The sequence below is a fragment of the Cygnus atratus genome, chromosome 2, assembly GCF_013377495.2.
Source record: "Cygnus atratus isolate AKBS03 ecotype Queensland, Australia chromosome 2, CAtr_DNAZoo_HiC_assembly, whole genome shotgun sequence".
Taxonomy (NCBI): domain Eukaryota; kingdom Metazoa; phylum Chordata; class Aves; order Anseriformes; family Anatidae; genus Cygnus; species Cygnus atratus.
In genome coordinates this window covers 28,687,400-28,704,486 of record NC_066363.1, presented here as the reverse complement: position 1 = coordinate 28,704,486, position 17,087 = coordinate 28,687,400, and the positions used below count along the sequence as shown (strand labels likewise).

At 36.2% G+C, this 17,087-nt stretch overlaps 2 protein-coding genes across 3 annotated transcripts in view; both read right to left on the bottom strand.

Moving 5' to 3' along the window:
- Window positions 1-17,087, bottom strand: part of TMEM106B (transmembrane protein 106B) — a 1,075,577-nt gene that overhangs the window by 563,329 nt on the left and 495,161 nt on the right. The window lies entirely within an intron of this gene.
- PHF14 (PHD finger protein 14) overlaps window positions 1-17,087 on the bottom strand; it is a 164,408-nt gene that overhangs the window by 147,138 nt on the left and 183 nt on the right. Inside the window, 4 exon segments of the mRNA XM_035545388.2 lie at window positions 1,465-1,609; window positions 6,397-6,642; window positions 6,644-7,047; window positions 16,810-16,920. Of these exon segments, the coding sequence (XP_035401281.1) occupies window positions 1,465-1,609; window positions 6,397-6,642; window positions 6,644-7,047; window positions 16,810-16,920 (906 nt within the window).

The window sequence follows — 17,087 nt, the reverse complement described above, 5'->3', positions numbered from 1 at the left end:
AATTAATTTCCAGGCTGAACTTGAATTTTTGAAGACATAGAAGTATGCAAAGTATAAGGGTGGATATTGTTAGTATTACATATATGCTGCTTATGTAGTTTTAGGGGTAGTTACAGATTCTTGACTTTGGACCAGTTATTCGCTCTTTAAATTTTAGAGAGTTTTGGCCAGGTGTCTGCAGAGGAAAAATAGCTTTTGGACAAGTGATGCAGGCCAGGCATATGATACAAACATCACAAAGCAAAGGGTTGCACTGAAAGGAAATCGACCTTCTAGCAATCTCAAAATGTACCAGTAAGACAAGGAGAAGAGTTTCTTAAGCATCCATGATTCTAGGTCCAAATCAGAATCCCCCTATACCTCTTGGCCGTGTTATGTTCCACGTGAGCTCTAACAGAGTCGCTCCCAGACGAGTTATCACCCCTCATTCCTTTGGAAAACCTCATGCAGTCATTACTGAACAGGCACCAGGTACTTAAGGTGTTACTATCAAGAGCAAAAATATAATACAGCCTCACCTTTCATGTAAGGCTGTTAAAATCCCACATGCTCATCTCAGAACCGTTGTGGAATTGCTCCTTTAAAACCAGTAAAAACCTGACTATAGAAAGAGGAACATACATTTTCCTCCTCTTTTCAAATCACCTTTTAAATTAGTTTAGCAATTGGCATATCCACAGAAGTTGTAGCACACAAGTTAGTATTTCAGAACAGCATTCACAGAAAAATAAAATTACGAAGTTCAAAAGTCTTACACTGAAACCCACAAAGCAAGCAAGTATTGTATGCTATCTACTTAAGGCTCTGCTTACCTCTCAGACCTCTTGCCTCCTTCACTCCCCTATACACTGTAGAAAAGCCTCCTACATTTAAATCCAAACATATTCTAGATTTCAAAGCAATTAGCAAACCAACACTTTAAATATGTTTTAACTTTAAAGTTTCTGCTTTTCAAATTATGAGTGAAGATTACAAGAAAGTTCAAGGCTAGCTGTTCAGTACTGTTGCTAATTCCCTTCTCTCATCCTCACCATCTCTCTGCCTTTTTGGTACAGCAAAAATATATGTGACCCCCTCCCCCCCCCCCCAGTTTTTTTGTTCAAGATCTTTTATTCTTATGATCTTCTACCCCCATTATGCAATCACATTTATGTACTGAAATAGATAGGACAAAAATACATTTGATGTGATAGCCTAAAGCCCTGAAAATGCAATCTTTAGTTGGAATATTTGCAAAATGTGATTCATCCTGTAGGTCTGTGTAGACCATGACCTGCCCTGTACTTGCTTGCATTTGCTATCCTAAAGCAGGTGAATGTTTCACCACTGAAAGGATCCATGTGGTACTATAAAAAATTACCCACCATAGTTCAAAGGCTTAATTTTTTTTGAAGCCAGTCAAAATTTTATTAAATGTAAAGCATAAACTTTCCTCACACATTAAGAATGAAAGAACTGTATTACCTTCATGCACTGTTATTCCACAGTTGTCACACTGGATTATTTCATCAGCATCCTCACTGTTATCTCCAAGACAAACGCAACAAATCAAAATATGGTCCATTTTCTGGGAACTCCAATTTTGGGACTTCTCAAGGATCAATGAATCCTAATATAGAAAAATGAAGACAGATTATGACAGGAACTTCAATTTTAAATAAAACAAACAAAAGATGTGCTATTTGCTCAGTTTTGATTAAAAAAAGGATTTGAAGAATAAAAGTTTCTTATACTTTTTTTGTTGTCATCAAAACATTAAAACATTTCATCCACAAAATTAAGAGCTGGGAAAAAGGACGGATACAATCTGATCTTGATATACCTAGAGTTCTGTTAGGATCTAAAGGCCAGAGACTGGTCTTATTTTTTTGAATAGAATCATATATTTCACTTTAAACTATGTTCTATAAACAGGAGCATACACAGACCCCTACGAAGCCATTTAAAAAGGAAAAAAACAATAACTGAACCACCAGGACAAAAAGTGACCTTCCACGGCCTAATATTCAGAAAAGATGTTTCATTTTGTCAAAAATCAACAGATACAAAAATAAACTTCACACAGATGCAATAAAATTTGAAAACAAACAGCTAAGCCTGCCAAGTCTTCATTTATATAAAATATAAATTACTGACTCAGTTGTTTTATTTTGTTATGTGCAGATGTATATGTCTCTAGTCAAATCCTTACGATATAACAACTTATTTTCTTCTGATTTTATACAGGAGTAAGGATTTCAGAGCAAGTCCATTGCTCTGGTATGGCAACCTTCAGTGTATACTACACCACTTAAAAAGACAGGGTTTTGACAGGGAATTTCTCTGAGGAAACAGAGCAGTGTTTCACAAGCCAAACAAAGCTGTATGCAAGTTTTCATTCTTTCCCTAAACATCGCCTAGGTGTTTATTATTTTTAGAGTAAGGTACATAGACCGTATCTTCTGCAGTTTCATGACTTCTATACATTTTCTTCTTTTCTATACTAAAATCAACACTGAGCTTCAACTGTCTTCATTGGTGATATGAAGGCATACAGGGAAGTGTGAAACTAGGCACACTGGTGAAGAAAATCACTACAGAATAAAGAAAATCAGTTTCAAAGCAGAGGCTAACAGTTCAGGACTAAATGGCATCCACTTGAGATCTGAGAATATTCCAAAACCACTGTGGTAACTTATACAGGGAAAAAAAAAAAAAAAAAAGCTGGAAAGTTCCTTATGAAACATCTTCCTTTCTCCTCTCTCCTCATTTATGACTGAAAATATAGCACCACTACTGTGCTTGCATACCCTAAGCAGATAAAAATTACCATGAATGTTAACTGAGGTAGACATTCTTCCTGAAGGATCTTAAATTTACACTGATCTATGTAAATATTATTTTATGGTAGTCTCTCAACCTGATACAGTAAGTCTTCAAACAAAATTTTCAATGAATCATTGATGATGTCTCTTTGGTCTCTGTACTTTGGGTTTATCTGGGCAGGTATCTGGGGAGTGTAGAGGTATTTTTGCTTGATTTTAAAGAAAGATAAAGCAGTTAAATATCTTCATGACCTAAAGCTGGTCTCAAATAGTTCACCTTAAATAAAACAGGTGGCTTGTTACAATGTTTTTGACATAGGAAAGCTCAAACACATGCTTCTAGCAGTTAAGAAAAGCTTTTGAATCTCCCACTTACTTGCTCTAAAAAAAGTATGGAAAGATGACCTATTAAAAAAAAAAATCACACTCATCTAGAGGTAAAAATGAAAGATTACACCACCATTCATAAGGTCACGCTTGTTTACAGGAAAGCCAGAATGGTAAAGACAAGGTTTTCCCCTACAGAGTTCAGACACTGAACATTTCTTCCAAGGTCCTCCTTTCAGGACAAAACTGTGACATACCTGGAGGCAAGCAAGAAACTTGCACATTTTTTTCAAAAAAAATACTGTGGCCCTCCATTCCTCATAATATGCACACCTCACAGATAGGCAACAGTAAAAGGTGCTCCCTAACTCCAGCAGATAACTGTTCAGTAGCACAGGCTTGTTGGAAGCGTCTCACATGCCTACAGAAACCAGCTTTTTCTGACAATACCTTCAACTTAAATTCATATTTGGCTTCACTAACGTAAGTTTAAAAGAAATTTGCAACCTCTGCTGTCATAGAAGCCCAAGGTCCGGTAATTAAAACAAAACTAATTACTTGGAATGGAATTGCACTGTAAAAACAACACATATGCAAACCTGGGCAATAGAAAAGAACCAACCAGTGATGGAAGGGCATCAAATGTAGAGCTAGGGTTAGGATGCACATCCATGATGCTTTACGTTATGTGAAGACATCCAACAGGTCAAACACAGAGCAACTGAGTAACACAGGTTTCTACACAGACCTGTAGGGAGCAATCTGTAAGGCATGCTGCCCTGCCCTGCCCCGCTCCATAGGCTGACCCTACTTGCCTGAAGCACAGGAACCTTGAGGTCGAGGCAGGAACTGCTGCCACCTCCTAAACAGCTCCTGTTGCCTACCCAAGTGAGAGAATGGATTTCGTCTGAATCACTGCATAATCTCCATTTCTGCAGTGGTAACGAAGAAAGCAAGTGTTTCAAGCTATATGCCTATCTACTTACAAATTTAATGGGATCTTTACAATAAATAAATTGTTCCTCACTGGAAACAATTAAAAAAAAAAAAAAAAAGAAAAGCATCGTTTCTCTACTAATGATGCTTGATTCTAGAAAAGAAAGCTCGTTTCGTCTGCCTGTGCTTCACACAGTAGAAAAGCACCTAGTACTTCATTATAGCACAGGTAAAAACACTGTATATCCACACCTCAAAATATTTTTGCAAAATGTAGGAAAATAAAACAAAAATCGCACAAAAAATAAAGGGAATTGGTCAGTAAAAAATGGAAATACACATACTAAGGACACGACTACAATGTTCAGAGTTAATTACCTGAACATTCCTTCATGCAGTAATTATGCATTAAGACATCTGTTTTTCTAAGAATTTAGCTTCTGCAGCATAATGAGATTTTGCTAGACTTCTCTGCTACACAGGACTTTTTTTTTCCAAACCTTTTATAAAAAAATATAGTAGAGGAATGTGCGCTGTTAAAAATACAGTTGAATATTAATCTAAAAATTACAGTCTAGAATCCAGTCTACAGACAGTTACAAGACTTCTTGCTAGAAGGCCTTTTCACAAACAGTGCTCTGCTTTACATGCACAGATAATTTATCAACTACAAAATTATAATTTGAACTTCAAATTTTCAAATTTGAACTTCAAGTTTTCAAATTTTGATTTTTATCTTTTGATTAATGTCCTAAATCCAAGGCAAGAATGAATTCTAAGGGCCATGCATATTAAGAAGCTTCCCAAAAAATGCATCCAGACAGCTCTCTGTTTCTATAAAAGGCCTAATTTTCCAAGTCAATGGAAATTAAGGACATATTCATATATCCTTAAGAATCTATTTTTGTATCTCCATTCTGATATGGGAAACAACGCTGTAAGGAAACTGCCTATCTCAGAACGATGATTTGAAGTTCTTGTCATTGGTATCCGTAAAGCACGATCAGCTCCTGAGCTAGGATATGAAAGATTTTTCCTCCTGCTAAAACCAGCTGTGAAGATGAAACCATTTCACAGGCCAAGTTAGCTGTTAACAACAGGGAAACATTTAGCTTCTGCAGACTGCAAATGACAAATTAAGTGAAAATAGATACATAAATAAATAAAAAGTACTTCATACACAACAAAGTGGCATCTAAAATACATAATAAGCCAAATTTGCAAACAACCCCATCCATACTAATTTAAAAACAGCAGATGCCTATACACAATGTAAAAAACACCTAGAATTATGGATTTTTTAAATCAATTATTATTAGTAATTAAAATTGCACAGCTTGCTTGCAATCATATATAAATAAAAATTATTTATAACATAACAAGGTATCTGGAACAGACACCACTCATTCTTCAAAATATTCTGTTTAGTTCTCATTAAAATAAAGATGAAATAAAACAGGCAGAACTTTAAATAGTGTCATATCACTATCATTTATCAAATGTTTCATTAACACTGCAATTATTTTCTGAAAATGAGATGTTGATTTTACAGTAATTCTTTTTACTTTGTTCAGGATTTTGCTATTGTAGGACATGAAGTCAACTGTCCTGACAACCTAATATCTTAATTTTTCCATAAGCACAACCGCTAAGGCAACTGTAATTGTGCATGGAAAAAAAAAAAAAGTGTCATTATTAGACACAACATATAATTTTCAGATTCTGCAGTTAGAAGATATGTAATAATAATAGTCCCCAAATGCTTCTTAGCACTGTAAGAATTTACTTCACCTGTGTGCATTATAAACAAAACCAACATAGATTATCGTGATTATCCTATTTGATTTTAAATCCAACTGTGCATATTTCTTTGGTTAGAATTCTTCTATCAGTGAACTTAGCACTCAGTCTTTGACATCAGTCAAAAAGAAGGGCTAGGATAAAAAAATAACCTATTATCTAGCTATTCTAAGAACATGTGAGAGATGCTTTTAACTTTTATAACATTACAGATGTGGAACATTTAGGCTATCTCACTAATATATGTTGATTTGCACACCAGACCTCCTATATACTTTAGAAGTAGCCCACCCCTCCCCAAAGCCAAGAGAAGTCTGTCTATTGACTTTAGAGGCAATAGATTGGCCAAATGGTCCAAGGAAGCTTATTTAATAAGCAGTGAGTGCCTATTTAGCACAGTTTTGCTGCTTCGTTTATTCTGTTAAACACAATTCAAACCAATCAATTCAACTTTTCAAACTAAAAGAATAGCACTGTGGAGTAGTTTCCATTTCTCAACAGATATATTATAGAAAGTTGGTTTCACTACCTCATTACTCTTGCTTTGTGAAAGAGCCAGGCTATCATTTGTCAGTTCCTCATCATCTGCATTATTTCTGTTAAGAACTTTACTCTTCTTCTTCTTGGATCCTCCATCACTAGCTGTGCTGCTGTTATCTTCTTCATTACCTTCCTCATCGTTGTCATCCTCATCACTCCCACTCCCGTCATCTTCATCATCCTCATTATCTCCATCGCTCCCTTCTTTTCGCAATGAATTTTTTCCTTTTTTTTTTCTCAGGAGTAGGCCGCCAGTCATTGTCATCTTCACTGTCATAATCGTCCATATCATTTAGTTCTTCCATTGATACAAAATCCAGTAAAGGCCGGTTCCTGCGCAAATTCCATTTTTTGGGTTCACTTGTTTGCTCATCAGCGACAGCATCAGGTTCAGCTGCTTTCTCTTTTTCTTTCTTCTTTTTTGGCTTTTCTTCTTCATCTTCTTGCTCTTTCTTTTCAGTTTTAATTACCTCTTTGTCTGCTGTCGGCACCTCTTCTTCAGTGGAGCTCTTTGGCTGCTGCTCTTCTACTTTCTCTTCTGCCGGTTCCTCCTCCAAGACATTTTCTTCTGATTCAGTACAGGAACCTTCTCCACTGTCCTTTGATGCATCTTCACTCCCATGACCACTTCCTTCAGAATCTGTTGAGCATATGAAAATTTAAAAAATGTTCCGACACAAATGTACCCCCAAAAATAAAATGTGCTGAAGTTGTTAAACAAAAAAATGATGCATATTCCTCCCTCATAAGGTAGTCCACCTATTTTTTCAGTTGGAGTCCAAATACTGCTATTTCAAGCGGCATGTTGAGAATCTGTTAAACATAAGTGCATTTTAAGATGGAAAAAAAAGATGGTAGAATTTATTAAATGAACATTTAACGTTCCTTTGAACTGCAGCTCATACTAACAATAAGAAGTAGCACAGAATAATTTCCATATGAAGTCACATCTCAATGAAAGAACATTCCATTTTTAATTTTTGAGGTGTTTCCTAAATCTTAAAAATATTTGAAATAGCTATCCAATAGGAGAGACTTAAAATGAAAAAAAAATGAAGGAGTTTATATAACAAGTACTACTTAATAATGTGGATAATCCTATACCTTCATTTCTGGTACAGGTTTATTTTCTGGTTTGGGGAATTCTTTCAATTTCAAATATTATTTCACTTATTAATCCCACATAAACTATGACTCATTCAGCACTGAAGCTGCACAACAATGCTTAAATTCTAACCTTATACAATTCAGATGATATTGTTCTGTGTTCAGTCACTATCTCCATTAATTAATACTGGCCAATCTGTGCAACAGAAAGGAAGAGGATTCATATGCAGAACCCACAAAAATAAGGCAACCATCTGTACTGTAAAGAACATGTAAAAATTACTGGAAAGGATGCCAAGTCTTAAGCTTTTTAAATTTTATCAAGATCATCCATCTTCCATCTTATATGCTACTACTACTTTTCATTTACAGCATTAGTTACAGCATTACACAAAGAAAAACTCAGAGAAGATTTTTAAAAAATTAAGTATAAAGTTGCTTGATCCAGTGGATCAAATGGGCAATGGCTACAGCTTTCAGTTTAAATTTCCAGAGCTATCATCAACTTCCTGAGGTACTGTCAGATGTTATTAAATAGATGCAGAGAAGAAACATGTTGGTACTCAAAAATTTTTAAAAAGTCCTTATTTACTTTACTTACCCCCCCCCCCACACACAAAGTAACACTGAGTATCACCTTACCAAGAGAGAATTTCTGTGCACATCCATCTCTTTATAAAGCCAAATAAAGAAACGGTGGGGACAACGCACTTTCTAAGTTAATTTTGAAAACATGCTGCACACTTCACACGTGCCATTTATTTCCACCCCACAGTACTCTTGTCTACAACTGAGCAGTAACTCAGTTGTTACATAGATACATTGGTTAATTTGGGGTTTTATGTGTATACCTATATGTAGAAGTGTTAAGTATATGATGAAGTTATATAATTATCAACAGCAACAACAGAAAATACATCACTTCTGCTACTACTGCTGCTCAGAATATTATTGTTATCAGGTGAATGATAGTCCCCTTGCAAGTTGCTAAAACAATTTTCCTATCAATGTTTTACCTTTTTGAGAGCCAGGAAAAAAAATGAATGCAGTAACAGAAATTATTGTAGCCTTTTGCTCAAAGACTAATTCAGTGATTCCCCTGCACCTGCAAGCCCTAATGGCAGTAATGAAAGCACAAGCATAATTAACATAAGTTTCAAAACAGTAGAACACTCTTTAGGCGTACCTAAGAACTAAAACCAGTATTAACCAGATAAGCAATCTAATATATGATTTTTATATTACAATAGCTTTCTTTGGATCAGTAAAGTGTTCATAAGACTTAACAAATACAAGTATGTCAAAGTTAGACTTACTCCAGACATTTGATAAATGCTAAATGGAAGTTTGATGGCAAAATTTATTTTCGTATCTCATTTCACAGTATCTACTTCCAATGTGCCAATACTTACCTCACTGTAAGATCGTATAGAGCTTTGTCATGTTAAAACTAATTTCACCAGATTTTTATACTACCTTATTTCATATATATACATAAATATTACACATTACATACTTACATATACTCCCCTGGTATAGTTCCAAGACAAATAATATAAGATTTTTGGATGCTTTACTTGTGCAGTTGCATTTCTAAATATGCTTGGATTTCTTGTGAATTTAAGCTTCTACTTCATTTTGGGGCAGAATCTCGGTCTGGGGATCATTTCCTTTCAAAGAGCACACCAAACTATTTACATGATTTTTTTACATCAACACTAACAGCACTAAGAACACTCTCTAGCTGCCGTATGCCATGCAAACAATATAAAAAAGAGAACAAATAAACCCTGGTTCCATTCACTTCTCACCCTCAATTTCTCTTTGCCCTTGCCTGCACATTATGGTTTGTATTTTTCTATCTGTAAGCATGTACATACCAGAGATACCTATACTACGGGATATCCCTCTTCCATTTGAATGCATCCACTGTGATAGGTACTTCTCTAGAAAGAGCTGTTCTGCGATAACAGCTATTTTTGCAGCAGTTCTTCTGTCAGATGCACTTTCAGTTAGGAAGAAGCTGTAGTATACAATTTTCTCCTTGAAAGAAATTCTTAAAGAACGGCTCTTTCAAATTGGCAACCATATCATGTCATTCCCTATGGGACAGAAGTCAAGCTATTCTCAGTGAAAGATGGGGCCAGATACACTGTCAAACAATGAAGAATATAGAGTTCCACTGAGAACAAAAATGAGAGATAGCAGTTGGGAGAGAGGCGTCATTTACTTCTGTACAACTTGCAGCTGCTGCTGAACACAGCAGCAGGTGGCAGTCATATCCAGAAGGGGTAACTCTGCGACAAATTCTCCTGTACGCAACATTTTGCTCCAGAATTAACTTTAGGAAAAGTATGATGAATGTAAACAAACGTGACACTAAACACCACTCAGCTGCTTTCAAACATATACTAAGCACAAGACTGAGGAAAGATACTACATTACTGAAATCACTACAGCAGTTTAAAAAAAAAAACCGTCAGGGTTTTTGTAGGGCCATTTAAAAAGCAACTAAACACTGTATCCTACGATTTTTTAACATTTTAAGAAAATTCATGTATATGGAGTTTAAGGGCTAAACTACAGCAGCACATGACTACTCACAGAAGACTGATTCTTCAATGCAGTATTTAGTTTAACAAGCAGCTCTGTAAAAAGCCGTTTTATCGATCATTTAAGCGAAGTTTGAAGGATAAGCTAGTTGCAAGACATCAATCACAGACTCAGTTTTGGTCTTGCCTCTTACACTGGCAAAGCCTAACCAATTCCAGATAGCAGAAGAGAAGCAGCTGGCACTATGTGGAGGTATGGCAGGATGCTTCAAAGTACCCTCTTTTGCGGGGCAGTAACAACAACAAATATTGGCTACAGGAGAGGTTAATTCTTTGGGAGGTGAAAGCAGCTCAATTACCATCACCCTGTTCAGCAGCCCCTTAGCCTCTTTTTCCCAGTCAGAAGGCAGACAGCAAATCTTTTACGTGATTATGTGAAATTCCCTGTTTATCTCTGCTAGAAGCCCATGTTACACATCACACAAACCTCCCTCACCCATGTTGCTTGCATCCTGACAGACAGGAAAAGTGCTGGATAAACTGCCTGGCCACAACAGCCTCTGCCCATAAAACTTTCTTTCTTAGAAGTACAGCTCCAAACTCACAGAATCTCCTTTGCACATGGGTAAGAGAAGCCGTATTTCCAATGTATCTGAACTAGAAATTGCAATTAATTTTAAATACCTTAAGGAAATGTTCAAACCAACTAGAAAGCTCTGATTTTAATAACTAGATGTTAAAAAAAAAAAGGCAAGGAAACTTAGATGATACATGAAAAATATGAATTTTTAAATTGCCAAAGGCAATGTTATGTAAGTGGCAAATTTCTGATCACATTTGTCTATTAGACTAAAGCATCAAGCTCCACTATGCTAAGACTGATTAGCACACAGCTGCATTGAAAGCAAGAATGGAAATGGCTTAATGCTTCTCTTTGAACATAACTTCAAATAAGAGAACCTAAAGTCAGTTAGGTTTATGACACTGGCTTTCTGTACTATTTTGCAGAGCGAGATGATATGGTTACTGAAGTATTTAAACCTTGGTAGGCTACTGGCAATTCAATATTGTAATGCTGGCAATTAAAAAATCAGAACTGTTTGAAGGAACATAGTTATAATACAGAATAAAATCAAAACTGATTAAGGTATTTCTGTTCCAAGGAGAGAATTTCATTTCTAAAACAAGACTTGAGAAAAAAAAAAAAATCGAACTAAAGACAAAGACTGGGCAGGCCAGGAAATGAAACTGATTACTCTTGTTTCAGAAAACAAGTATTCACCTTAATAGAAGAAAAATGACAGAAGAGGAACAAAAATGAAAGTTATTTAGTAAGCAGTTTCCTTATTTCTACTCCTCAATTACATCACACTTCAGCAGACATCTACTCAAATTTTAAAAGTGCTCAAAACTGTAAGTTCTCGAATTTGCATTGAGTCAGTTAGAATTGCCTCAATTTACAATTACACGTAACATGGGTGGAATGGGTTACCCTACCTCCTGAACTCAATTGACATTTCCCAGTTTCAGAGCCTTCAACTGTTTTTAATGTTATCAAACTTCACTCATTTGGGATGAAGTATTACGTGTCCCATGCCTTCCCTCAGCAAACTCGCAGTCCTAAGTAATCCACACAATTGGATTCCAGTACAACTTATTGTATAGTGAGCTTGAACATGTATTTTTCCCAGAAATGCCCATGAGCTTTGTGTCTTTTAAGAGGGATGTGACAGGTAGGAGACTAAATCTCTGAGCTACTGTAACAAGTTTCTGCTCAAGAGACACTTGAAACACCCCATCCTCACTGAGCAGAGGTGGCTGGATTGCTAGCAGACCATCCCACCAAGTTGGAGTTAATAAAGCTCAGAATGTTCTCCATGCAACATAAAAATGCACAAGAGATGGACACACACGTGCACAAAAAGGGGAGATGCAAGACAGCAAAGCAGAAATAGTGTAGCTAAGTAGAAGACCATGAGTCCAAAAGTATGCATCCTGTCTCAACACAGACTGAACAAGCAGAACACCACTGAACAGGTAAGCAATGGCTCTCTAAGGGACAGGCTGTAAAGACAGGACACAAAATGTCACAGCAGGGGAAAACAGAGAAAAACAATGTTATCCAATCATAAAACCCATCCAGCCCAGGCACTGAAAGGAAACCCTGGATGGCTGTTAAATTATTCCTCTGCTGTCAGGAAACATATGGAAGAACAGAAATCTCAGCATTTCCAAAGGGAATGCAAGTTCAAAATGCCAGTCAGTCACCCCAAAGCACCTTCAAGTGGTAGACACCCGTACGGTAACAGATCTCACTCGGGATGAAGATAACCCAAAAGAACATAATGCCCATATTTTTCACCTCCTCAGAGGTGAAAAAGCCATTGGCAATTCCATTCAGAACCATGTGCTAAGATTGCAAAGTCAAGTCTTCACAAGACTTTTATTATTAAGTAAATTATCAAGTAATTCCACAATGATTAGCACAGCAATATTTCCTCTTACCTTCACTGTCTAGTGAAACATCCCACTAGTTCATTCTCAAAAAAAAAAAAACTTATCAATTTATCAATATTTCACTAGTGTTTATCACTATTGCCTTTTGGTGCTCTGCAAACGTGTCTTTACATCAGAATATCCTTTACAGGAAAGCAGCAGTGGAATTTTTATTACACTAATAGGAAACGAATTACAGAAAGATATTTGCAACTTATTTCCACATCAAGTCATTGCTTTTTCAAAATACCTAGTGTATGCATTTATATAGATTGTTACATGCTTTAAACAGAGCTCCTACTGGCCTCAATTACAGTAACTGTACGTGGTATTTGTGCAGGTCAGGTTCCATGCTCAACATTAAAAAAGATATTTAAAAAGTGCCTCCAAAATTTAGGTCTAGGAGATGTGTAGCAGAAATAGTGACAGAATTCAGCTCTTGGAGGCAGAATTTAACTATACTCCTCTTAGCTATGCTAAGAAAGAGGCTCAGCCCTTACATTCATGCATCATTCTTGATCAGAGACCAAGACAACTAAAGTTTCTCTGAAAACTAAATTTCTCTGCATCATTTCACTTTTAGTGTATGAGCTGCCTGAAGTGACTGATTTCAGTGATGAAAGAAGGCGGAAATCCCTGCTTTAGAATCCTATTGGGAATTACCCTACAAATATACACTGGTTTCTGACATCACTGCTGAACTTGTTAAAAAAAAAAAAAAAAAAAACACAAAAAAATCACAAAGGATGTTCTAGTTAATTCAAAAGCAAAACTGCAAATAACTAGTCTTTATTGTGAATCATATTATTAAAAAACTTCAGTTGAGTACATTAGAGCACCATCATTTCAAGTCACACAGCGGTATTCTCTGACTCCAATTGGACGTTGTTTTTCATTGATCTCACTTTAAGACTACATACAGCACTCCTATTAAGAAACAAAATTGTGAAGATGTTTGTAAGTAAAGAAAATATACAGTACCTTAAAATAATGACACTACTACTTTACTGCGTAGAAACAGTGACAGAGAAGTTGTAAGAATTACTTAATTCAGTAATGCAAAGCCAACAGAACTGAAAACTATTTTCATTAAGTAAATTTACAATAATATAACTGTTCTAAAATCGGTTCCCTTAAACAGATGTTACAATTTTTCTTTAGAGTAGAAAAGTCAATAATTACCTGTTGGCATAACCTAAACCCAAAAGAAAATAAATTAACTACACTGTAAGTAAAGGGCATATCCCCTTCAGAAAGTTTTGTGGTGAAAATGGATGTTGGGTGATTAGAAATATTTTCTGTAACGAAAGAAAACTTTATGAAGGCATCAGGACTCTGAATACAGAAATTCAGAAATGATGATTCCTTCCTGTACTAAGCAGCAATCAAAATCGGTGTTCTCAAACCCTTACAGCATCACATATTCCCAGAAATATGAAAGAACAATGAACACACATAAAAGTTTAAATATTCAGGATTTAGTCCTCCTAGACTTGCACATTATCATCTGCTACCACATATCACTTAACATCCTAAAGCTCATACATATGGATGCAACATAATCAGCAGGGAGTAAATAACTTCAGAACTATTTAATTCAGTATTTAAATAGTCTTTGAACCTGTAGCTGTCAAATTTGCTGGGTTTGTTTGTTGTTTTTTTTTTTTTTTAATTTAAAAATTGCTACATATATCTGCATTTGTGAACCAAATAAAGATACACTGCAGAGCTGTGGAATTACCATACTTACAGAATCTTTCCGAGTCATGAGTAGACCTTATAGTCATTTTCAATGTAGAAAGACTTTCTTCTTTCTGTCACAGTTGTTTGTTGTTTTATTTATTTCCCTTAATAAACAAACTGTGCAATGAAATTCTGAATTCAAATAAATACTAAATATTGTACATATACAGACCCTGATTTGCAACAGGCTGTACAACAAGAGATCTCTACGGTCACTGAAAGAAGAAAACCTGACTGTAATGGAGAATTGCACATTATTCTTTGAAGGCTAAATTCCCCAGTGAGCAAAAGGAAAATCTGTTTTCTATCAGCAACAATCCAGAATTTGTCAAGTAGGGCTGTTTGCATGTGTACATGCAAATTTTTTTTTAAACATACATACATGTTTTTAAGTGATTGATTTTATTTTTCATATAAAGGGACTTGTATTTATATATATGCAAATACATATATACATAAATATGCATATATATAAAATGCCTTTATTTCAGTACTTCTACTATCCAAATCTGAATGGATTAAGTACAACCAAATTTAAGTTTTTGTTATATGAACTCCATTTAAAATCAGCACAGACATCTTATTTCAAACATACTGCAGCTATCCCAATAAATTGTATGACACAAAAGAACAACTTTTCAGTTTAAGAGGTTATATATTTAATAACTTCATATTAATACCTTCTCCAAACCCTCACAACTTTTTCCTTTCACACTGAAAACCTTTGAATAAAGTGTAAAATATCACACTCTGCTGTTTCAAAAATCTTTTCACTTAATCTTACATTTTATTAAACAGACCATTAATTTTTCCTACAAGTGATAGATCTATGTTCTGAAACGTCAAAACAAAGCTATGTGAGATATAAAACCACAAAAGAATAACCAGAAAAAAAACGATTTCTAATTAAAACATGGGTTTTTCTCATTATACAGTTGTTTCCATGAAGTGTTGTGTTATAAAGAGAACTCCCATTCAACTTCCTCAAAATGCAACTGAAGTTGAAACACTCCCAAGGCTAGACACCATTCCCCACGTGTACGTATACATCCTAAAAGTCAAAGAGGTTATCAACCACAAAAGTGTCCTCCACATCCAGACAAAGTTGAGTCAGGAAGCTTTATTCATTACTTTTAGATAACGAATGATTGTCTTTAATCAAATAACATCTTGTTGTGGATTACATGTTCACGTCCCATACTCCATTTCCAACTCTCCTTTCCCCTTCCAAAACAGGGAGGTTTTCTTTAGTAAATAAAGGCCATTTCTTCCTATGGCAACTTTTCATTACAGTGTAACTACTTAAAGAATAAGAAAAAAATAATACCTAAAGCAAAATTAAAAAAGTAAATTAACCCCCAAAACTTTACATAGAATTGTTAAGACAACATCTTTCCCTTAAGCCTCTGCAGCCTGCTTCTGCCAAACCAACCAAGGAGACTATGTCTAAGTTGGGGGGCGGGGGGGAAATGCATTAGACTATACCTTAAAACTGGTACGGGTGAAATGATCATTACGCTTTTCTTAAGTTCATTAATAAGGAAGACCTTGCCAGATGATAAAAAGTCTTTACATGGAGATGGGGAACATCTTTGCAAGAAACATTCACATGAAAACATAAATCAGTGTCTCCAGTACAGAAATAAAAAAGTGAAGGTATTTGACAAGCTGTCATAATGCTGACTTACATCTTATATATACTACATTTCTTTGCTCATTTCCCTGAGCACATGCCAAAAAACATCCAGCGTAGAACTTATTCACAAGCATGGTCCTGCTCCTTCCCCCCTCATTCCCCCCCGCCAACATACCTGAATTTATTCATTTCATTTTGGCATCTTTTTTATATTTTCAGTTTCTGTGGGAGTTCACTGCAGATATAGGAATCTGCGCACACAGAAAAGACTGCAGAACAAAAACACTCAGAGGCAAGCACTTCCTTCTGGTATGAAATGTTTCTGCACAGCTATCAGAGCAGACACCCTAAGTTTGTCTATCATAATAAAAACCTGAACAGATCATCATTCTGCTTAAGATGCTCACTTGCTGAGTGGAGTTAACCTTGAGAAATTAAGCGGGTTCTTCAGTCCGGAAAAAATTATTATCCAGGCTAAATCAAAGCAAAAAGGCCTTAGAGCAGTTACTCCAATGCTAAAAGAAGTGAACGGTTTAAAGTTATCTTTAGGTTGAAGAAATGAAAAGCAATACACTTCGCTAAGACAGTCAACACAGAAGATACTTGAACGCTTCTGCCAAAACTTGTTTGTTAATTGAGTTTTCTGTTGAGAAAAAACTATTTGCAACTAATGTATGGATGCCTCGTTTAATCAGTTGTTTCATATCTGCAGCGTATAAATTTCCAGTTATGCACCTGAATCAGTTCAAGCGGCTCCAAGCCCCAACACTTCCCTAGCCCCCTCCCATCTCCCGTATGATGTTAAATGAGCAACCGCACACCAAAACCCAGAAAATTCTGAAGCGAGCAGACGAGCAAACATATTTACCTGAAGCATCTCCAACTTTAAAGTCACTGTCATCAGAGCTATCATAATCTAAAGCCTCCAGCAGCGAAGCCGCCAAAGGCTTCACCTGCCTCCTCTTCGAGCTGCGGTCCACTGCGGGGAAAAAAGCAGAGTGTTGCTGTTAGCTGGCACAACCACACGGCACCGGGCTTACACGGGAGGAGCCGGGGGCAGCCCCCCACACCACACCACGGGCAGCCGAGGGCGACCACCGGTCCCCCGCCCGCTCGGCTGCCGGCACCAGGCGCCCAGGGGAGGTC